At 44.1% G+C, this 24,340-nt stretch overlaps 1 protein-coding gene across 4 annotated transcripts in view; it reads right to left on the bottom strand.

Annotated features, from left to right (window-relative positions):
* Positions 1 to 3,319: 3,319 nt before the first annotated feature.
* The window catches only part of LOC141565026 (uncharacterized), a 37,993-nt gene continuing 16,972 nt past the window's right edge, over positions 3,320 to 24,340 (bottom strand). The window contains exons 1-4 of one of the 4 annotated variants that reach the window (XM_074308005.1): positions 13,448 to 14,443; positions 12,938 to 13,007; positions 9,434 to 9,560; positions 3,320 to 5,771 (exon numbers count right to left, since the gene is read on the bottom strand). In XM_074308005.1, coding sequence (XP_074164106.1) covers positions 3,454 to 5,771; positions 9,434 to 9,560; positions 12,938 to 12,970 — 2,478 coding nt within the window. In that variant the 5' untranslated portion in view covers positions 12,971 to 13,007; positions 13,448 to 14,443 and the 3' untranslated portion in view covers positions 3,320 to 3,453. Of the gene's footprint in view, positions 5,772 to 9,433; positions 10,493 to 12,937; positions 13,008 to 13,447; positions 14,444 to 24,340 lie in introns of those variants that run through there. The other 3 variants (XM_074308008.1, XM_074308007.1, XM_074308009.1) reach the window with 3 other exon arrangements.

Raw genomic sequence — 24,340 nt, forward strand, 5'->3', positions numbered from 1 at the left:
TGGCCATGCTCTTTCAGTGTCAAATGTTTCTTAGATTTTCTCCTTTGTGTTGAGGTCTTACTCTTTTTTGTTAGGTTCTTACTAAGTAAATGCCACAAGGGCTTCCACTGGGCCTCAGATTGTAGATTGATCCAGGGAAATGAGAGGTGGGCCCGAGTTCTAAGACCTCAATCACTGGGTCATGGGACCATCATGGCAGCCCAGTTTACACTTTTAAAGGTCAGGGCTCTGATGTGATCAGCCAAAAAGCAATCAGATGGGAGAAAGGGATTACAAGTGGGGAGACTACAGGCTTTTTTAACCCAACAGAAGGGCAGTGTCCAGTCCAAGAAGCTCTAATATAACTGCCAGGTGATGAGAAATTTACAAAGTGGTAAATAGAAGGGATTAGATAGATTAACTGCTTGGGAGAAAGGGTTTGTTTCTATCTCTACAGATAGAGAAGGAAAGGGATGGGTGGAGACAAGAACCTAGAGACAGAAAAAGAGAAAAACCTGGAAACAAAGGAGAAAATCTAAGAATAAAATCTGCAGGAATCATTGGATTCCCTAACACAAGATGAGACTGTTGCAGGCCTTCAAAAGTTGCAGGAATTCTTGGATTCCTGACACATGAACTAATGACCAATAGATTGGTTTTGGACCACTTCTAGAACTTACTGACAAGTATGATTCCTCATGTCGATACATACTATTTATTACATCATTTCTACCCTGTTATATTGCTATGTACTTATGTAATTTGTGTAATTATGTGTACTAGCTCCCATGTTGGATTTATGTATACCTATTTTAAGAGTGAGCCCCTTCACAAACCACCTAATCTGATTTGATTTGCCATTTTCTTTGGTGTTTTCATCTCCCTTCCTGATACGTCGGAAAGGGCATGATCACATGCTTTTATGGTGTTTTCACTTTTTTGAGCAGTCAGGGAAGGGGTGATCACCTCTTTTTTGGGGTTCTCACCTCCTGGAGAAATCAGGGAGGTTATGACCACCTATCTTCCAAAAACAAAGTTGGAACTGAAATTAAGCCTGCCTCCAGAAGCCCCTCAAGAAAGCTGCTCCCAGAGAAAATTATATCTTAGAGAAGAATATTACACTGTGTAGCCATCCTGAAGGGGCAGCTAGGACCCAGTTCTGAAGAGCTTTTCAACAGGAGCACCAGAGCTCTTATGGGAGCCCCAAGGATTTACTGAATGGGATTGCAATGGGGTACTCAATGTAAGACTTGTGGGAATTGTTCCCCTTTAGCTGAGATTTTTTGTATTGTATGTTTTTTCTATTATAATTTTCATTGACAGAACATATTCATGGGTAATTTTTCACAACATTATACCTTGCACTCACTTCTGTTCTAATATTTCCCTTCCCTCCCTCCACCTCCTCCCCTAGATGGCAGGCAGTCTTATGCAAGTTAAATATGTTACAGTATATCCTAGATACAACATGTGTGCAGAACCGAACAGTTCTCTTGTTGCAAAAGAACTGGATTCAGAAGGTAAAAATAACTGGGAAAAAAACAAAAAATGCAAACAGATCACACTCAATTCTTTCTCTGGGTGTAGCTGATTCTGTCCATCATTGATAACTGGAACTGAATTAGATCTTCTCTTTGTCGAGAATATCTACTTCCATCGGAATACATCCTCATATTTTTGTTGGAAGTGTATAATGATCTCCTGGTTCTATTATAATACTGTACCTCTACCCCACCTTCCTCTCCAACCTCTGAACTGATGTTATCTAGGTTTTTGTCAAGAAGGACAGGCTTCCTAGAAGCAAGAAATCTTCTGTCACACTGCATAATACAATATCTGGAATGATTAATTTTTTTTATTAAGGCTTTTTATTTACAAAAAAAAATGTGTATGGATAATTTTCAGAACTCACCCTTACAAAACCTTAGGTTCTAAATGTTATCCCTCGCTTGCCCCAGGCCTTCAGCAAGTAATCCAATGTGTATTAAATGTCTCAGTCTTCTATACATATTTCCACCGTTATTTTGCTCATCCCCCCCCCCAAAAAAAAAAATCAGATCAAAAAGGAGAAAGATGAGAAACACCAAAATGTTCAGGTGGATGAAGGAGCATGATTTTCACTAGGTTGGGGGCTGGGACAGTCATCTTTCTGTGCTTCCCTCCAGCAAGGCCTGGGCATGTGGCAATGACCACCCTGAATGTGCAGACAAGCCCTCCCACACCGACATCACACATGGTGGAATTGAAGGGACCTTGGTGGATTCCACAGGAAGAGAGCTTCTGGCTCCAACTCTAGCCCTGCCAAGGCCAATGACATGACCCTCAGGGAGCTCATGGCTCTTTTCCAGTGGCAGCTGCATGTGGCAAAGGCTCCAGCTCATGATGTCACACACTCTGGCTCTCAGTAGCCGCAGGAGGAAAAATGTCCTGGGTCTGAATCTTTATGCTGCAGTCTATGAAATCACAGCCAGTCACACCAGGAAGAGTTTGGCTCCTGCAAGGAGGTCACCTTCAAACAGGGACACTTGGTTGGTCCCATCATCCCCAGAGTTGATCATAATTCCTGGGGCACTGCCAGAGGCAGGGAGGCAGCCAGGCTGAATGGCAGGGAACTTGGCAGAAGGCTTAAGGTCTCAAACATAATCTGTGCCATCCTTTCTTTCCCATGGTGTGAGGAGGCTTTAGTGAACACCACAGGGGGCTCTTTGGTAGTCGTGTGGAATACTTAGTATAGAAAGCATGATGCCAACTGTCCATGCACCCCTCCCCAGTTGGTAACTACTCTATGTTCAGTGGGGTATTTCAGAGTCAGAACTCCTCCCTGGCTCAAAGTGTAATCCTCTCCTGAGCCTTCTTCCAGGCTCTCACCCAGCATGACAGCCTTAGGTCTGGGGTGCCCACAGTGGAAATAAAGACATGATAAAGGGCACTGCCTCCTGCATATTCCCAACTCTGCCACTAGATTAGAGTTGTCTTTGAGCTGCCATTAAGTATTTGGTAGTCAGCTTGGCCTTGGGCCCCTGACTTTGCTGAAACCCTTTCCTCATTGAATTTTTTTATAAGGTTTCTCTCCAGTATGGATTGTCTCATATACAGCCAGATGGGAATTCTTTGTGAAAGCATTTCACATTTATTATTATCTTCATGCTTCTCCTTACTGAGGATTCTCTGATATTTACTAATCTTGGATTTGTAGCTCAATATCTTTCCACAGTAATTTCCTTTACAAGGTTTCTCTCCAGGGAGGATTGTCTGATGTGCAGCTGGAAAGGACCTTAGTGTGAAATCCTTTCCTCACTGACTACATTCAAAAGGTTTCTCTCCAGCGTGGGTTCTTTGATGTTTAACAAGGTTTCACTTATGGCAAAAGGCTTTCCACACTGAACACTTTCAAAAGGTGTCTCTCCCATGTGGACTTTCTGATGTCTGCTAAGAGCTCTCTTGCATGTGAAACACTTTTCACATTGATTACACTTATAAGGCTTTTCTCCTGTGTGGATCCTCTGATGTGCAGCAAGACTGGCTCTTTTTTAAAACCTTTCCACATTGATTACATTGAAAAGTTTTCACTCCAGTGTGAATTTTCTGATGGTTACGAAAAGCGGAATTGAATCTGAAAGTCTTTTCACATTGATTACATTTAAAAGGTTTCACTCCAGTGTGAATTTTCTGATGGTTACGAAAAGCGGAATTGAATCTGAAAGTCTTTTCACATTGATTACATTTGAAAGGTTTCTCTCCAGTGTGGATTCTCTTATGTCTAGCAAGAACTGAATTCTGTCTGAAAGCCTTTCCACAGTGATTACATTTAAAAGGTTTCTCTCCAGTGTGGATTCTCTGATGTAAAGCAAGAATGGAATTCTGTCTGAAAGCCTTTCCACATTGATTACATTTAAAAGGTTTCACTCCAGTGTGAATTTTCTGATGTTCTATAAGCAAGTAATTTCTTGTGAAAGCCTTTCCACACTGATTACATTTATAAGGCTTTTCTCCTGTGTGGATTCTTTGATGTAAAAGAAAACTGTATCTCGTTATGAAATCCTTTCCACAGTGATTACATTTAAAAGGCTTTTCTCCTGTGTGGATTCTTTGATGTAAAAGAAAACTGTATCTCGTTATGAAATCCTTTCCACAGTGATTACATTTAAAAGGTTTCTCTCCAGTGTGGATTCTCTGATGTGCAGCAAGACTGGAACTGGATGTAAAACCCTTTCCACACTGACTACATTTAAAAGGTTTCTCTCCAGTGTGAATTCTCTGATGTTCTATAAGCATGGAATTTCTTATGAAAGCCTTTCCACACTGATTACATTTATAAGGTTTTTCTCCTGTGTGGTTTCTCAGATGTTCAACAAGACTGGATCTCTTTTTAAAAGTCTTTCCACATTGATTACATTGATAAGGTTTCTCTCCTGTATGGATTTTCTGATGGCTGTTAAGAGCTCCTTTGCATGTGAAAGCCTTTCCACACTGATTACATTGAACAGGTTCCTCACCAGTATGGATTCTCTGATGTCTGTTAAGACTTCCCTTGCATGTGAAAGCCTTTCCACATTGATTACATTTATAAGGCCTTTCTCCTGTGTGGATTCTCTGATGCTCTGCAAGCTTACATTTTAATCTGAAATCCTTTCCACATTGATTACATTTATAAGGCTTTTCTCCTGTATGGATTCTCTGATGCACAGCAAGATATTTATTGGCTATGAAAGCCTTTCCACAATGACTACATCTATAAGGCTTTTCTCCTGTGTGCTTTCTCAGATGTTCTGCAAGACTGGCTCTCTTTTTAAAGGCCTTTCCACAATGATTACATTGAAAAGGTTTCTCTCCAGTGTGGATTCTCTGGTGGCTGCTAAGATCTCCTTTGCATCTGAAAGCCTTTCCACATTGATTACATTGAAAAGGTTTCTCTCCAGTGTGGATTCTCTCATGTCTGTTAAGACTTCCCTTGCATGTGAAAGCTTTTCCACATTGATTACATTGAAAAGGTTTCTCTCCAGTGTGGATTCTCTGATGTCTGTTAAGACTCCCCCTGCATGTGAAAGCCTTTCCACATTGATTACAATTAAAATGTTTCTCCCCAATGTGGATTCTCTGATGCTTACTAAGGGTGGACTTCGCACCTTTATAAAACTCTACAGGATGAATCTTCTGACGGTTATCAAGGTCTGAGTTCCAACAATGGGCCTTCCCACCCTCACCAAATAAAGGTTTTTCCATTCCAGGGTTAACTCTAGATCGGTAAGGAAGAGATGAAAGATAGGGTGACATTGCTTGATATTCATCATACTCATCAGGTTGCTTTCTTGTCTGAACTGCCTGCTGAGTAATGAGCTGAGAGGTCTGACTCAAGGCCTTTCCATCTTGAATATCCACACAAAACATTTCCCCATTTTCTTTTTTTTGATGTCTAATAGGGTCTGAACTCTTGCTGAAGGCCATTTCCCATTGATGATCTGGATTCATTAGGATTCCAGCAGGCTTCTCCTGAGAATGAAAAAGTTCTACCCGCTTAGGAAAATATTTCTGATATTCACTATCCAGAAGCCAGTTCTTCCCTGAAATAATTTTCTTATACTGATTTAGGAAACAAAATTGATTGAATCTCTTTCCACTTTCAGCCAATTCACATTCAGACTTCCAGTTATCTCCTTGGATGATAGAGGCATGGATTTCCCTCAAAGCCAAGGCACAGGGACCATCCTTCATGCATCTTTGCAGGATACATTCTTCCATGAAAAGTCCCAGCTTTCTAGTCATCTCATTCCTTTCCAAGTTGGGCTCCACATCTGAAGAAAAAGAACAATCAAATAGAAAGGCACAGAAAGGGATGCACAGATAGTTAAAAGCAAAAGCAATGATGACTTAAGACTTAGCTCATGCCCTGCTCTTTACTAACCTCAATAGAATAAAACATCATGGATATAGTCTTGTAGCAAAAACTGGCATTTAATAGACTTTTTCCTCTATAAGGAGAACAGGCCTACAGGATGTGAAAGTGACCTAGGAGATGGACACAGAAGAGTCCTGGCCCTTGAACAAAAAGGGCAACAATAGGCAAAAATAACAGCCAGATTCAATATCAACAGAGTGAAGTAATTCTCCAAGGGAGAAAAGTTTGTTTCTAACTTAAAGGCAACAGCTTGCAATATTTCAGCTGAAAACGACTGGGCATCTTTCAGAGATTTGTCATACAGTACCCCAGATACTCATCTGGGACAGAACACTTGGAAATGTCCACACTGGTCTGATGCAAATGGTGGGGAAATTCAGCTGGTAGGAAACAAAAACTCAGAACTCTGCACAGTCTGCAAATTAGTTGCTTCAATCATTGAAAAAGCCAGATTTTAACTCCCCCCAAAAGCTAAATGCAAAAGAAACTTGAGAAACATTCAAAATTCTGGGCTAAGAGGCCACATAAAATTCAGGTTGGTGCTGACAGCTTTAACAATGCCTGAAGGGCCAAAGACCTAATAGGGTGAAGCTAAACTACTCAGTGCTGATGGAGTCACATTGATCAGTGATACCAAAAGGATCCTGGAGAGATCATCTGAACATAAATCCATAAATATGAGAGGTATTACACATAATTACATAAATTACATAAGCACATAGTAACATAATACATGCTAGAAGTATATAACAAATAACATGATCAAATAATCATAAATTGAAAATTTATAAATGTCCATAAGTCCATTGTCCATTAGTCTAATCTTGTGTTAGGAAGTCCAATGATTCCTGGAAGTCCAATGATTCCTGCTGGTTTTAAAGTTCTTTAATAGTCTTCTTATTAGCCATGCTCTTTCAGTGCCAGATGTTTCTTAGATTTTCTCCTTTATTTTGAGGTCTTTCTCTTTTTCTGTCTCTCTCTGATGGACAAGGCGAATACGACTCATTGGCACCCATCTGATTCCTTCTCCATCTGAAGAAATACAAGCAAACCCTCTCCCCCAGGCAGTTAATCTATCTAATTTCCTTCTATTTACCACTTTCTAAATCTCTTCTCATCATCTGGCAATTACATTGGAGTTGTTTGCATTGGACACAGCCCTGTTGGTTTAAAAGGCCTGTATTCTCCCCAAGTGTAATCCATTTTTGCAATCTGATTGCCTTTTGGCTGACTTATCAGGTAATCCCTTTCTGCCATGTGATTACTTTTCTGCTGGTTGATCAAATCAGAGTCCTGACCTTCTAAAGCCTCTTTGAGTATAACATCAGCTGCCATCATGCCCCAAGTCTTTTTTGCCTGGGGCCCTGGACCTGGGCCCCTCATCCCGTTTCCCTGAATTATTCTACACTCTGATGCCCAATGGAGTCCTCTGTTGCATTTTGGACATAGGGTTTTAGGTCTTCTCTCACCCTGTCTTCTCACTGTATCTCCATACCTACACTGAGCTCTTAGATGTCCAATTTTTCCACATTGAAAACATCGCCGAGTTTCTCTAGAAGTCCCTTGCCAGGAGGGATCCTGTCTTTCCATGTTCATCATTGTCCGGGTGTAAAAAGCATTTGTTCCCACTGTAGCACAGCATCTTATGATCTCCTCTAAAGGAGCATCTTTGTCTAATCCCATATAATTCTTTTGCAAATCTCATTGGCATTTTCCTTAGCCAGATGTCTGGTCATTATTTCTGTAGCTGCATTTTCTCCAATAGTTCTTTTGACAGCAGTTTGCAAACGTCCCACAAAATCTGCAAAAGGTTCATTGGGACCTTGCTGTATTTTAGAGAAAGCCTCTCTGCGATCTTTCTGTCCAGAGAGGACACTCCAAGCTTTTATTGCAGCCTTAGCAATTTGCTCATATATTGTCATGGTATAATTAATCTGTTCTGAATTCTCTCCATACTGACCTTCACCAGTTAAGTGCTCAAAAGTGAATTGTGTGTTAACTCCTATTTTCAAATTGCATCTGACTTGAATTTTACATAATTCATGAAATTCCGCAAGCCATAATAAATTTTCTCCAGGTTCCAGACATGTCCTTGCTATGGATTTCCAATCATTCGGGGTTAGGACTTCATAAGACAAACCATCTGGTAACATTTTAACATAAGCTGATGTAGCCCCATAAAGGGTACAACCTTTTTCCAAATCCTTAATTTTATTCAAATCTAAAGGTGCATATCTTCTCCTTTTTTGACCTACAGAGTCAATATTTTCAATCACAGGATATGCATGTATAAAATCACTTATATCCTGTCCTTCTCTTTTAGCTTTAACCAATGCTTTTTCTAATCTCATCATAGGCTTAGGCTGCTTTACAGGCAATTCTGTTTGTGTTTCTGCCTCTTCCCCTCCTCCTTCTTCCTCCACCTCTGAAGGTGGAGTTGATGTGGGCCTGTCAATAATCTGTTCTCTAGGCAGGGTTGAAGCTTCTCCAAGAGAATCATACCCTAATTCCTCATTTAAATCCTCTTGCTCTAGGGCAAGATCTTGATCTTTCCTTTTTTCCTCACACTTCCTCCTCTGTTCATTTTTAAAACTTTTCCTTCTCCTACAACTTGCTCGATAGTTTAAGGCTAATTGAACTATGTTGTAGATATAAAATACCTCTGCAGAAATTGAACGACTAAGAATACACCTCCCATATCACCTTAGAGGACAGGAAAAGATAATGGAGAATGTTGGAAAGGATGAGGGGAAAGTGGGATGCTAATATGCTGTTGCTGGAGTTGTGACCAGATCCACCCATTGTGGAGAGCAATTTGGGATTAGGCCCAAAAGGATATCTGGCTCTGCATATCCTGTGACTCAGTAGTAATCCACTGGATCTGATTACCAAAGAAATCAAAAAGGAGGGAAAAGGACTCACAAGTGAAAAATATGTGTAGAACCTCCTTTTGTGTGGCAAAGAATAGGAAAATAAATAGATGCCCATCAACTGAAGAATGGCTAAAGAAATAGAAATGGTCTCAAGAAAAAACTCTCAAAATCGGTTTAATAATATGAAAAAAAAAAAGAACTCCTTGTAAAACTGAAAAAATCGCTGGTGAAATGGAAAAGAGAACACTCCCACAAAATCAGAAGAATTAAATGGGAAACAAAAATCTAATGAACACAACAATCATTTAACAGATCAATTCAGCAAATTCAAAAGGAGATGGATAAAAAAGCTAAGTGAAGGTAGACATTCACTAAAAAGTAGAACTGAAGAAATGAAAGTACATGACTCAATGAAACATCGAGAACAAATCCACAAAAAAATTATCATTTACCTGACAATGAACACTGAGCATATGAGTCACCTATGGCTCCAGCTTTTGAAATGGAAGTAAATGATTCAATTTAAAAAAGGCACAAGGCAAGAACAAAGTAGATGGAGAGTTGGAGCACTCAGAGGACCTAGCACCTAAGGCTGAGATAACCAGAGTATGCATCCATTCTCTCCTCCCTGTGCTATTTTTGGCCTGACAACTAAAACCAAGAAAACACAGGAAATGGCCCTTACCCAGAGACAGCAGATTCTGGACATTTTCCAGCATGACCTCCTTGTACAGCGCCTTCTGAGAAGGGTCCAGGATCTCCCACTCCTTCTCAGTGAAGTCCACCATCACATCCTTGAAGGTCACCAACTCCTAAACCATCAAAAGGCACAAGATTTTGAGCTAAGACTCCAGAATCTATCTGGTGCAACCTTCACTGAGGCAGAGGAGAAAAATAAACCAGAGTTGGATTTTCTCTTTAAAAAAAAAAAAAAAAAATCACATGACCTTTGTGACAGTCACAGACAACACTTTACAACCAGGCATTAAGAGCCCAATGGGATACTGAGAAAGGCTTTTCTGTTTTGAAATGAGAATAATGCTGGAATGCTAAAAGCTTGTAAAGGTTTTTTTTGTTTTTTGTTTTTAATTTTTTAAATAGTTTTTATTTACCAGACATATGCATAGGTAATTTTACAACATTGACAATTGCCAAACCCCTTGTTCCAATTTTTCCCCTCCTTGCCCCCCACCCCATGGCAGGCTGACCAATACATGTTAAATATGTTAAAGTATAAATTAAACACAATCTATGTATACACGTCCAAACACTTGTTTTTGTAAAGGTTTCTTACTGTACAACCCCTCTCCTAATGAACTGAAGGAAATGTCTGTGACATATCATTGAGGTAACAGAATGTGTGTAAGAGAGAGAAGGGGAAGGGAAATTCCTCTTCATAAGAAATGTCTTAAGTGACATGCTAAGGAAATTCTATGAAGAGTTTGGGGGAAGTTGACAAGGATTTTATATTCTGAGTCAACAAAACCTGAAAATGGATCACTGAGAAAAGAAGAAAACAAACAAAATAAAATTGGTAAAATTTTCTGAAAGTCTAAAATACTCTTATCTCAATGAAAGCAAGAAAAATACCCTAGAGATATATTACTCGCAATATGTCCATGATGGAGTAGGATGAGACTGCTTGCAGCCAAGTGCAGCAGCATTCTCTACTCCCACACTGAAAGGCTGAGATGACACGGGGCAGGATGGGTCATGGTCAAAAGCATCTGCTCTCTTTATTTGCCTGTTATTTTTTATTGAAAAATAAAATTATTTTTCAATGACCATTTAGCAGAAAAGAATCATTAGACTCATAATCCTATACATTTCTTCCCCTTGTCAGGAATCGAATCAAATTCATTCAGGGGAAAGCAGACCTGGATATTATAACAAAGAAAACCATGTAACCACTTAGCAATATGGCACTGTAGAATGATTGCTCTCAAATTAGAGAACAGAGTCATGCTCATCTAAACAATATTGACTCAATGCCCAACTTTTAGAGTATTTTACATTATGAAGGTCAAATGTTTTTCATTATATGATAAAAGGTCAAATATCCCAGCATCCTCCGAAAAGAACACATGGGACTTTCAATGAAATCTTATAATCCAGTTTAGGACAAAGTCAGTTCCATAAAACTAGATTTACACTGAGGAAGGGCATGTCTTCCAGAATCTCAATTTTCCCAAGAACCATTTCTATTAGTAGACACCAGTCTAAGTTACAGTTTGAACTTGGCCAGGAGAATGAGTAGAGAGAGAGGAGGAGCCTGTAGCCTTAGGACCCAGGCAAAACGGGTTTCTCTCAGAAAGGTCTTTGCTCACACAAGTCACAAGCGTCTTTTCTGGCTTCCACAGGGTCCATGTTTTTGAGCAAACTTTACCTGGGGGTTTGCTGGTCTGCAGAAGATGTGAGAACAAGCACCCCTTTTCCTTGACATAACTGTCTCCTAGAAATGAATCCTGTGCTTGCACTCCCCAGGTAGGTCTGAGCCTAAAGCTCAGAGAGGTCAGGGGACCGACCTGTGTTCTCCCTGACTCCCCCTCACAGAACCAGAAGAGGCCTTGGGGGTCCCCTTCATGCCATGACTCCTGCTTCCCTCAGCTCTCAGCCCACCCAGAGGCCCTGCTGACTGGGGAGACTTCTCAGTGGCACCAACCCTCACCATGCCTCCCAGTGCTGCTGTCTGGCCACCTTTAGGTCACCCCCTCCCAATCTGCTTCCTCCTTCAACTGGGGGACACACCAAGTGCCCTCCCATCCCCCAACACATCCCACTGAGGCTCTCAGCCAGCAAATGGAGCTTTCCTGAATGTTCAAGCAAAAATGAGTAAGTCCACTAGAGTCTACCCGGGCTGTGCTCAATGTTAATACTCTCAGTGGCCCCTTCATTATGTTCCTTCTGCCAATGCCTTCAAGAATCCTCATGCACTCACTTCCAGGGCCTACTCTGCCTAATAAACACCTTCCTAACCCTAAGAGCACAGACCCACATCTCTGTTCTTTTCTGAACAAGGGCCCTTCCCCTCCCCCTGTGCCCTGACTGGAGGCCATGGTAACCTGAGCCTGTGAGGAGATGGGTTAGATAACCAATGCTGGGTGTGAGCCTGGCTGCAAGACAAAACCTAGTCCTGTCCAAGGAGCCTGGGGTGGGGCTCAGGAGGAGAGACTGAGTCCCTGTCATCTGCTGAAGTAGGACACACACGTGTCCCTCAGCCGCCCATGGAAAGTGTCAGGCTCCATGGGGACAACTAGGGGGCGCAGCGGATAGAGCACCAGCCCTGAATTCAGGAGGACCCAAGATCAAATGTGACCTCAGACACTTAACACTTCCTAGCTGTGTGACCCTGGGCAAGTCACTTAACCCCAGCCTCAAAAAAAAAAAAAAAGAAAAGAAAATGTCAGGCTTCTGAGGGGACAAATAAAGCCCAGGTCAGTGTCTGGTGGATCCCGAGCTCCCTTACCCTGGGCGTGCCCAGCACGGGCCCTGAAGATTCTCTCAAGGGGATCACAGAACATCATGTTTCCATGGCTCCTGGCAGACGCCTCAGAAGCAGCGCCCAAAGCCAGGCCAAGCTTCCCCCACCTTCCTTCCCTCCTCCTCCTGGACCAGGGACTCTGGGCACTGGCTGAGCCTCGCCCAGGCCCCTCCATCCCCTAACTCTGGCATCCAGGGCCTTCTGTCCTCCTGGGAATGTCCTCCCTCCTCCCCTGGGCCTCCCCGCCTCCTTCCCATCTCAGCTTCTGCAGAACAGAGACTTTCCTGGTCCCCAAAGTGGTGGCGCCTTCCCTCTGAGAGCGCCTCCCATCCCCCTCCCCCTGCAGATCTGCTAGGGACACAGCTGATGAGACGTTTGTACCAAACCGGGCTGTTAGCTCAGGGAGGGCAGGGACCATGTTTTATCCTTCCTTTGCCTCCCTAGGAGGTTGGCACAGTGCTTGGCACCTGCGGCCGTCCTCAATGCTCACTGACTGGTGGAGAGACCTGGCAAAGGAGGGACTCAGAGCGCCCTGGGGGCAGCCGTGTGACTGAGGGGGCAGGAAATGGGCAGTGCCAGGGGGACATGCTAGGGAGCCCTCCCTCTGACAGGAGGAAGCTTCCTGGGCTCTCTCAGACACCCCTCCCACCCCCCCTCCCCCTCCCCCCCACCTGATGCTGCTCAGCTCCGGGGAGGGACTGCACTCACCTGGCACGAGGGGCTCCGGCTGCCAAGGGCCATCTGCCTGGTTCCGGACTTGGGTGCTCTGCCCGCCGGGCTGGGGAGGGAGAGGGAGCTCAGACAGGGAGGACGGGGCCTGAGGCTCCTCTGCCCGGGGAGGATGCGGAGCTGCCCACAGTGAGGGACAGACCGAGCTCTGGGGGCGGGACAGCGGGGGGCGGCTGCCCCCAGGAGGAGGCAGGAAAATCTGAGAGAAGCAGGCAGATGGAGGCTCAGAGGAGGCAGAGCTCTCCCGTGGGGGGCAGGGAGACCCTCCCAGAAGCCTCCACTGGACACCAAGGTTTCCTGCACTCTGGGAGGAGGAGCAGCCCTGGGAGCACCAGCCCTGTGGGGCCAATGGCGAGCGGGGCTCAGTGGGGCAATTGGGCTCCCCAAGAAACACTCAGCAGCCCCCCAAGTTAGGGAGAAGCACGGGCCCCTCCCCCATCTCAGCCCACCCAGATGAAAGGGGTAACCCGCCCCCGCAGCCACACCCACCCGCACTCAGGTCCTGCACGCTGCTCAGGCACAGCTCCCAGGCACAGACACTGCACTTCGGCACAGGTTCTCCCCGCGCCCCGCTCTCGCACCGGCTCCCACACTCGGAGCCTGCACACGTGCAACAGCTTTGTAAACTGCAACAAGACCGGCCGCAACTAGTGTGGAAGAAGTAGGACCCTCTAGAAAGAAACGGGAAGTCCCGGGCGGCGCCTGCGCACACACGCTCCCTGCCCTCGTCCCTCCCTCCTCTACAAGCTCAGAAAGAACATATAAATGCCGGGGCCCAGGAAGCAGCGCATGCGCTGTAGGTCGTCCGTTCCCAAGCCTTTGGGGAGAAGCCGGGGATGGAGTGTGGGGTTCCGTAGGAGAAAGAGACCCGGATGCGATCGGAAATTCCGGAGTGGGTGTGGAGGTTTTGGGTTCGATCGTTTGCAGAATTACAGATGGGGGCGCGGTGCCCCTTCTCCCTGAGGGGCCGGGGCCTCGGGACCTGCGCCCCCCCCCTTTAAGAGCCTCCTTCGGCCCCGTGGAGAAGGTGACAAGAAGCGCCCGTGGCTTTCCCTTCTCCCGCCCGCGCCGGTGCTTTTAAGGGCAGAGTCCGTTCCTCTCCGCGGAGGGTCCGAGGGGAAGAGGCTGCCTCGGGCCCCGCTGCGGGGAAGCTCCGGGGGCCGGGGGGTTTCTGGCTCTCTGCAGCTTTTCCGCAAAGGCCGATTCCGAAGCCCATCCGGCACATCCGGGTCCTCAGCGGGTCCGGCCGCGCTGCCGAACCGGGAGGATCCCGAGCTTTCTTCCCGCCCCGAGAGCGCCCGGCTGAGGCCTTCTCCTAGGCCGGAGCCCCCGACCCGGAACCCGGCGATGGCGGAGCATGTCCCTGAGCCTGGAACTAACGCGATTTCTCCCGCTGGAAGCCGGGGACGGGGAGGAGCGGGGAGTCCGAAAGGCGGCGCCAGAGAACCCGCTGATGCCGGGGGCGCCTGAGCCTGAACTGGGGACTCGGACACTCTGGGCCTCCGCCTCAGGGAGGGCCCTGCCGAGGGAAGGAGGAGGAGCAGCTTCTCTCCCTCATCTCCTGGAGCGGCTGCGGTCCCAGCTAAGGACTTCCCACCCTACTGGCATAAAGAATCTCATTCATTTCTATTCAAATTCAGCTCAGGCTGAAACCCAGCTTGGAGCCCAAACTCCCAGTATAAAAGGGCCCATCTTAACCCTCTCTTTGCAGAGCTTCTAGACGTGCCAGCTGTGCCAGGCTATGCCAAGGAAGCCTCTGCCCACTGGATAAGATGCCTTCCAGTGCCATCCCCCTCTACCCTCACTACTTCCCTAAAGAGACTTTATGCCTCTGTCAGGATTTCAGGTTTGTAAATTCCTTTACAGACAATCTCTGTGGCCCCAGAAAGGGCTTCCCCAAAACTGCCTCCCCTTGCACCACATCCCAGGGGCCTAGGGGAGCCACACCTCTCCATTTGGTTCCCTGAACCTAGAACCTGCCTCTAGAACTTATCGTTTAACTCCCTGACCACCAGAAACCCCAATCTCATTCCGATTCCCTAATCTAGACCTTATCATCTGGTTTCCTACAAAAGGGATCCCCAAAACATACAGTTCATACTTTTGGCTCCCTAACCGGGAAGCCCCAAAATTAGAAACCTCATCAAGCCCAGCCCCCGTTGCACACTTTCTCCACCCCCATATACAAACCTCATCTCCCTCCAAGACTAGGAGTTGGGCTGGTTCCTGATTCACCAACTTAATGCTCCCCATTTCCCTCTGCTCCCCTCAACATTCGGGTCCTCGTGAGAAGAGGAGGGGTCCTGAGAGCAGAACATGAGGTTCCTGAGACACAAGAATTGCAGATTAGGAAGGAGGCCATGGGAGGTCACATGATCCTTCAGGATGCCTCTGGCTTTTTCTTTTCACATCAGTAAGGGCAGGCCCCACTCTCCAGGACTTTTTCCACCTGTGGAGAGGGGTGAGCAGGGAGGGCCTCCAGAGGATTCTGGGCTGCAGAGTGGGGCCTTAGGGCTCAGACTGACACCGGTCATCCAGGTGCTGGAGCGCAGTGGGAATCACCTTGTTCTTGGCACTTGAGCTGGAGAGGACAGGGAACGTTTGGGATGGAAATAACCCCAAAGGAGAGTACAAAAAATACATGCAAATGAGCACACCTGCCTGCACACATGTGTAAATATACACAAAAATATATAGGTTTATGTACTGCTGCATCTGCTTGGTTTCCTGATAAAGCTTAATGATCAGGTGACAATTCAGTGCTTTTTTACTGCTTCTCAAAGACACTTGAGAATTCTAAGGCAGGGATGTTTTTCTAACCCTGGGAATAGTCAACCAAAAGGCCAGTGCTAGGGGAAGGGCCTGTGTAAGCCTCCTGGAGGGGCAGCTGAGGCTGGTGCTGAAGAGCTTTTCTACAGGAACTCCAGAGTGTGATGGGCGCCCCAGGGATTTCCCGAGTGGGGGCGCCGTGGGGAGGACTCAAGGCCTGTGGGGATCAATTCCCTGTACTGAGATTTTTTGTTCAGTTTATTTCTTTTCAAAGCCCATGCAGTTCCTCAGGTCTTTCAGGTACTTTCCTGGAGAGATCCCATGAGAGAAGGAGGCTCAGAGGTTGGTGAAGTACTTTCTGCCTCAAATGCTAGTGGGTTAGGAAAAGAATTGAGGATCCCTCCAGAACGACTGTGATCTAAAGGCTGTCACTGGGATGATATGAAGTTATACTTAGAAAACCCCAGAGATTCTAATAAAAAGTTATTAGAAATAATTAAGAACTTTAGCTAAGTTGCTGGATACAAAATAAATCCACATAAATCCTCAGCATTTTTATATGTCACCAACAAAATGCAACAGCAAGAGATACAAAGAGAAATTCCATTCCAAACAAATGTTGAGAGTATAAAATATTTGGGAATCCATCTACCAAAGAAAAGTCAGGAATTATATGAGCAAAATTACAAAACACTTGCCACAAAAATAAAGTCAGATTTAAATAATTGGAAAGACATTCAGTGCTCTTGGATAGGCCGAGCAAATATAATAAAGATGACAATACTCCCCAAACTAATCTATTTATTTAGTGCTATACCAATCAGACTCCCAAGAAACTATTTCAATGACCTAGAAAAAATAACAAAATTCATATGGAAGAATAAAAGGTCGAGAATTGCAAGGGAATTAAAGAAAAAAAAGTCAGAGGAAGGTGGTCTAAGTGTACCTGATCTAAAGCTATACTATATAGCAGCAGTCACCAAAACCATTTGGTATTGGCTAAGAAATAGACCAGTAGATCAGTGGAACAGATTAGATACAAAGGACATAAAAGGGTACATCTATAGCAATCTAGTGTTTAACAAACCCAAAGATACCAACATTAGAGATAAAAATTCATTATTTTAAAAAAACTGTTGGGAAAACTGGAAATTAAATTAGTATGGCAGAAATTAGTTATGGACCCACACTTAACACCATATAGCAAGATAAGATCAAAATGGGTCCATGATTTAGGCATAAAGAGGGAGATAATAAATAGATTAGAGGAACAGAGAATAGTCTACCTCTCAGACCTGTGGAGGAGGAAGGAATTTATGACCAGAGGAGAACTGGAGATCATTATTGATCACAAAATAGATTTTGATTACATCAAACTAAAAAAGTTTCTGTACAAACAATACTAATGCAAACAAGATTAGAAGGGAAGTTGTAGCGTGAACAGATTCTTCTTCCTGTAGAGAACCATTGTCTCCAGGCAGTTGCCTGTTAACTCTGGTCCAGAGAAGTGACTTCCCTTCCTGCAGAGAGCCCCGTCAAGCCTGATGTAGTGCAGAGACTTCTCTTCTTTCTGGAGTACTGTCCTCTTTTATCCTCCCAGAGAATGGGCGTGGGATAATGCAAGGGCTTCTGGGAAGAACCACTTCAACCAATGAGCTTGTTCCTCCCAAGCACGCAAGCTCTTCCTTAGGAATTCACAAGTCAAACTACCAGGAAAGCCCGGAACTAGAGAATTGTTAAGTACCGAGTTAGCACTTAGTAAGAACCTAACAGGAAGTTACAAATTGGAAAAATATTTTTACAGTTAAAAGTTCTGATAAAGGTCTCATTTCTAAAATATATAGAGAACTGACTCTGATTTATAAGAAATCAAACCATTCTCCAATTGATAAATGGTCAAAGGATATGAACAGACAATTCTCAGATGATGAAATTGAAATTATATCCACTCATATGAAAGATTGTTCCAAATCATTACTGATCAGAGAAATGTAAATTAAGACAACTCTGAGATACCACTACACACCTGTCAGATTGGCTAAGATGACAGGAACAAACAATGATGAATGCTGGAGGGGATGTGGGAAAACTGGGACACTAATACATTGTTGGTGGAGTTGTGAAAGAATCCGGTCATTCTGGAGAGCAAATTGGAATTATGCCCAAAAAGTTATCAAACTGTGCATACCCTTTGACCCAGCAGTGCTACTACTGGGCTTATATCCCAAAGAAATACTGAGGAGGGGAAAGGGACCTGTATGTGCCAAAATGTTTGTGGCAGCTCTTTTCATAGTGGCTAGAAACTGGAAGATGAATGGATGCCCATCAGTTGGAGAATGGTTGGGTAAATTATGGTATATGAAGGTTATGGAATATTATTGCTCTGTAAGAAATGACCAGCAGGACTAATACAGAGAGTTTTGGAGAGACTTACATCAACTGATGCTGAGTGAAATGAACAGAACCAGAAGATCACTATACACTTCAACAACAATACTGTATGAGGATGTATTCTGATGGAAGTGGAAATCTTCAACATAAAGAAGATCCAACTCACTTCCAGTTGATCAATGATGGACAGAAACAACTACACCCAGAGAAGGAACACTGGGAATTGAATGTAAACTGTTAGCACTACTGTCTATCTACCCAGGTTATTTATATCTTCTGAATCTAATACTTAACATGCAGCAAGAAGATTGGATTTACACACATATATTGTATCTAGGTTATACTGTAACACATGTAAAATGTATGGGATTGCCTGTCATCTAGGGGAGGGAATAGAGGAAGGGAGGGGAAAATTTGGAAAAATGAATACAAGGGATAATGTAAAAAAAATTACTCATGCATATATATTGTCAAAAAAAAATTTATAATTATAAAATTTAAAAAATTAATAAAATAAAATAAAATAAAGTATGTCACTGGCTTGAGAAAACTCACATTGAAATGGACAGGACCGTGGTTATAAAGGAAATTTAGTACTTTATGACATGGACCATTAAGGGTAGCAAGATTATTTGAAAACCATGATTAAAGCTCCATGGGTTATATTTTTCCCTAAACCAGCCTCCTAAAGGAAAAGGTTGAGGATTATCAGGTGGGAGTCACCAAGTGGTAAAAACAAAACAAAACAAAAAAAAAACCCTGTGAAATGACAATCAAAACAGACTAAACCCCTGCAGAAATCAGGTGTCTGAATTCATTTTCTTGAAGTCTCTTTAATGTGCTCACTGTTATTTGAACTGCTCTTAAATCAGGGAACAGGAAACTCTCCTCCTGTCCCCCAAGTACTGTCGCCTATCCCATAATATTCCAGGGAAGACTCTAAAGTTTTCATGTTCATCCTTGTTGGAGGCAGGAGACCATTTAGGTTTGTACAATTACACAAAGAAGGGCAGAAAATACAAAGGTATCTTTGTTTTGTTTTTTACATAGGATCATATAATTTCCATATACAATAATTCCGGTACCTCCTCCACCCCACCCTCCTCTCCCACATCTGGACTGATGTTAACTAGCTGCTTTTTATCAAGCAGGACAGGCTTCCTAGAGGCAAGAAACCCTCTGTCACACTGCATTAAATGATAGCTGGAATGAATATTTTTTATTAATTAAGGCTATGTGCATGGATAATTTTCAGCATTTACCCTTATAAAACTTGAGTTCTAAGTGTTTTCCCTTCCTTCCCTCAGACCCTCAGCAAGTAATCCTATATGCATCAAAGGAGGGTGATGTTGTTTCTGTGATCTAGTGCAACATACTATCATCGCATTTGCTATTGCCAGTCTCTCCTAATTCCCAGGGCATCAGAGAAATCTCTGGTAAATATTAATGTCAATCTTACCTCTTCCTGAGGCTTTCAGAAATCCTCTGGCTGCTATTTCATATAGACACAGTTTAAGCACAACAGAGCACCCCAGAGTTTTAGCAGGGAAGCTTAGACTTTATTCACCTGGTTTACACCTCACCCTATGACCTCCTGCACTCTCTTAGTCTCTCACCCCAAGGCAGTGCTCCAGGTGAAAAAGGATCGGGTTTTCCTCCACTGAGCTTACATCAGGTCCATGAGGTCACAGGCATAGCCAATCCGAAATAGAGTTACTTCAGGTTCCTGATGTGATTTCAGAGTGTTTAGGATTCCCAGAGTGGCTGGAGGTCCCAGCCTGGAAGGAAGTCCCTATGCACTCATACCCAATCATGTCTGAGGACCTCTAGGCCACAGGCCTGTTTTATATCCTAACTTGCCTGGCCTCTCTAATGGACCAGTACAGTCTAGATTAATGGCTATAAGAGAGTTAAGAATTCCATTTAAATTGGTAGCAGTTTTTAGGAATGAAAGAATTCACTCATTCCCGAATTATCAGTTGCAAAGAAAGTTTATTGTTGGATAGAAATCAGTTTACCAAGAGACTGACTTCTAGAGTGGCAGATCTATGGAAAATGGAATTTTGCACTGACAGAATGCAGTTCTCAGTGGACAGAAAGTCCTGGCAGCAAAGGGACCTACCAAGACCTACCAAGATTCAACTGCAAAAGACCTTTGTTGAAGGAAGCCATTCTATTGGGTGTCTAGGTGGGGGCTGGGACAGCACGAGCAGGTCAGACCCAGTGTGGGCTAGAGTCCCAAGTTGGCTCATCTACAGGCTGGGTTTCAGATTGAGCTGGAATTTGAATAGAATAGAAGATCTTTAATTGAAAAGGGTTGTGTAAGGGTTAAAAAGCCTCTGGGAGCAAGGAAGGCAATTCAAGGCATGTGGGATGACCTGAGGGATGAGAGGTTCTGAGGCACAGGCGAGTCCTACCTGGTGGTGGGACATAGCCCCAAGAGGCGGTGTCTGATTCCAGGTACCATGCCTCCCTCCTTCTTTTCGGGCCAATCCCATTATGCCAGGTTCCTAGAGGACCCCCCTTTTCCCCCATATCATCAGTGGGGTATAAATATATGCTATCTCAAAATAAAATTCTCTTTCGCTTCACCCCTACCTCTTGGTGATCTGGCTCTGTAGGATCCGGGTTGGTGCCCGAAGATGGGTAAGTGTGGCCTAGCCATGCCGTCAATGGACGGGCATTAAAAGTAGCTCTACGGGGAGCTACCAGGTTAGAGTAGTCCATGGGGCATAACAAGTGGCGCCCGAATAGGGACATTTTTGGCTACGACCTCACCTTGTAGCAGGCCTACAGGTGGGAAGAGAGACAGAACTCTGCTCTAATGAGTGAGTAGAAAGTTAAGAAAATGGGACAAACTTTTGTGAGAGTCTCAGACCGGGAAGTATTGGGGACCGTTAAGAAAGCAGGAATAGAAATAGACATGAAGACCTCTAGGGAATTTATAGATACCATTCAACTATGCTGCCCATGGGTGCAATATAACGGTCTTGATTTAAAAAGATGGGGCACTGTAGGACATCAGATGGCCTCTTATGAAAGGGATAATCCAGGGGAAATCCCTAAACAACATCACCTGATATATCAAGTAATACAAAGTACCATTGAGGGTACTAAATTGAACCCTCTCAAGATGCACGTTGAAGTGCAAACAGAAAAGGGGAATTGTAAGCATAGCAAGAAGGAAAAGGGAGCTGAACAGGCCCCTACCTTGGAGAGCTCCGTAATTAAGAAAAGGGGTGATCATGAAGCAGAAAATGCCGATATGAAGGACATAAATTTAGAAGAAGAGTCAGGAAGTGAGGCAGGGGACATTGAGGAGGAACCACAGTTGGGGAGAGAAAGACAAAAGGAATGGCCACCCCCACCTCAGTCTGCAAGCACTCGGCAGGCAGCCTGCCCAGTAGCTCTGGCCTCCAGGCAGAGGGCTCTAAAAACTTTATCTCAAGTCCTTCAGCAGGCAGTGCTGGAGGGGGAGGTGGAGGCAGATGAATGGCTTCATACCTATCCAGTATTTGAAGATAATCCAGGGGGGAGAACTTGTGCCCCAATAGAATGGAAAAAAACTTAAAAGAAATGAAATCTGCAGCCCATACATATGGTATAGACTCCCCTTATGTAAAGGAACTTCTATCCTCCCTGGCAGAAGGCTTAGTTCTAACACCTAATGATTGGAAAAACTATAGCAAAAATATGTCTGAAACCTGGAGAGGCTCTCCAATGGATGGCCTTATATGCAGAAATAGCAAAGAAGTTTGTCAGAGATATGCAGAGTCAGACACCTATGGATGATTTTCAAAAAATAGTAGGAGCAGGCAGATATGAAGATAATGGGAATCAGATGCGATATGAGGCTGCGGTTTATGCTGCAATATCTCAATGTGCACAGAAAGCATGGACAAAAATTCAGATCTTAGGGAAATCAGAACCCTCTATGACTAGAATTAAACAAGGACCAGATGAGCCTTTCCTTGATTTTGTTGCACGTTTGCAAACAGCAGTAGAGAGAGAAGCAGGTAAAGGAGATGCAGCCACACTACTAAAAAGACGGCTGGCTCGGGAGAATGCCAACAATAACTATGATATAGGACTTGACAGAGATGCAGCTATAGAAGAAATGATGAAGAAGTGTGAGCACATAGGGTCAAATGCCTTTCAAATGGATGCCCTAGCAGCGGCCCTCTCGAAAGGTTTTACAGAAGCCTGGAAAACAAAAGAAGTCAGAGTGTGTTACAATTGTGGCAAACCTGGTCACGAGCCCAATGTAATTGGGGTAGGAGATATCAGGCAAACAGGCCTAATGTTGTCTGCTTCCATTGGAATAAACCTGGGCACTTTGCTAAGGAATGCAGAAAGAAGGTCCAGGGAAATGGGGGGAGGGGTCCCTCGAGGGCCCCGCAACAAATTTACCAGGCAGAGGTCAAGCCCATCAATACCCAGAAGCCAGGACTGCTACAGGTGTATCTTCGCCTAGCACCACACAGTTCTCGTTTCCCTTTAGATCTGCAGGGAACTACCAAATAGATGGGAGTTGTACCACTGAAATACCGGTAGAAGTGCCAGACAATGGGATTCTACCTGTACTTGTACTTGGTATTTCCACATATACCCCTATTATAACCATCCTACCATTCTGACCCTTGAGCATCCTAAGATTGTGGTTACAAATCATGGGGAGATTCTTGCTTGAGCCTTTACCCTATTTAATGGGGAAGAGGCAGAGGTTAACTGGATGCAACATATTGAACATAGTAAGCCATGGGCTACAATTATAATGAAAGGCAGGGCCTTTAAAGGCTTGATGGATACTGAGGCACATCGCTCAGTTACAGCCCAACATGTCTGGCCCCCATCATGGTCATTATGTGAAAATGGAACTAAGGTAAATGGAGTGGGGGGCATGCAACATGCATGGGTATCTGCAGAACTACTGCCATGGAATTTTGCTGACAGGCAGGGCATGTTTCAACCTTTAGTCGTTGCTGGACTTCAATATAATCTTTGGGGAAGAGATATTTTGAAAGCCTGTGGAGCTTCTATATATATATTCCACCACCACAGGATTTTTAGTTGGGGCCATTGGAGATTTGGGCCAATTGCCTTCCCTTAAGCACATACCATTAATATGGAAGGATGACACCCCAGTGTGGGTGCACCAATGGCCCCTCCCTGCATTTAAGGCCCAAGCTCTAAGAGATATAGTTCCACAACAATTAACTGCAGGACACATTGAACCCACCCATAACCCCTGGAACAGTCCAGTGTTTGTTATACAAAAGAAATCTGGTAAATTTAAAATGTTATAGATCTGAGGGCAGTTAATCGCACTATAGAACCCATGGGGCCTTTACAATCTGGGATGCCTTCTCCAAATATGGTTCCTAAGGGATGACCTATAACAATAATAGACATTCTCAATATCCTTGGCAAAGGAAGATCGGAGGAGATTTGCTTTTAGAGTGCCTGCCATAAATAATGCCAGTCCTGGCTTAAGATTTCAATGGAAGGTACTTCCCCAGGGAATGTGTTATAGCTCCACTTTGTGTCAGACTTTTGTAGCTACAGTGTTGATTCCTATTAGGCAATTATGGCCTAAAGCAATTATTCTACATTACATGGATGATATATTACTCTCTGAAGCCTCTAAGGTATCTCTAGCCTCCTTATTGAAGGTCACCACTAAGGCTCTTGCCCAGCATGGGCTATATATAGCTCCTGATAAAGTACAACATTCCTATCTTATGACGTACCTCGGCCTCAAGCTGAATGGGTACAGTATCACTAATCAAATACCTGACCTTCACTTAGAAGAGATTAATATATTAAATTCATTTCAGAAACTTATTGGCCAGATACAATGGCTCGGGGCTCGAACTCCCATTCCATCCTCTCTGATGCAACCATTATATGAGATTTTAAAAGGGGACACCAACCTCAATTCCCCAAGGAAGTGGACCGCTGTTGCACAAAAGGCAATAATGAAAATAGTCTCTTTAGTGTTAACCTCACAAACCTCTAGATTAGATTGTGAACAGCCCATTCAGGTATCTCTTGTTAATTCCCATAGCCCAATGGCAATATTACATCAAGGCACCCACATTATAGAATATATCTACCCCAAGAGAGTACGGAAAAATCTGCCACAAAAGATGGAGATAGGGGACCTCACTTTAGAAGCTTTGAAGAGTGCTGCACACCTGACTGGTTGTAGGCCCTCCTTGT

This window comes from Sminthopsis crassicaudata, chromosome 3 (genome assembly GCF_048593235.1).
Source record: "Sminthopsis crassicaudata isolate SCR6 chromosome 3, ASM4859323v1, whole genome shotgun sequence".
In the NCBI taxonomy this organism is placed as follows: Eukaryota; Metazoa; Chordata; class Mammalia; order Dasyuromorphia; family Dasyuridae; genus Sminthopsis; species Sminthopsis crassicaudata.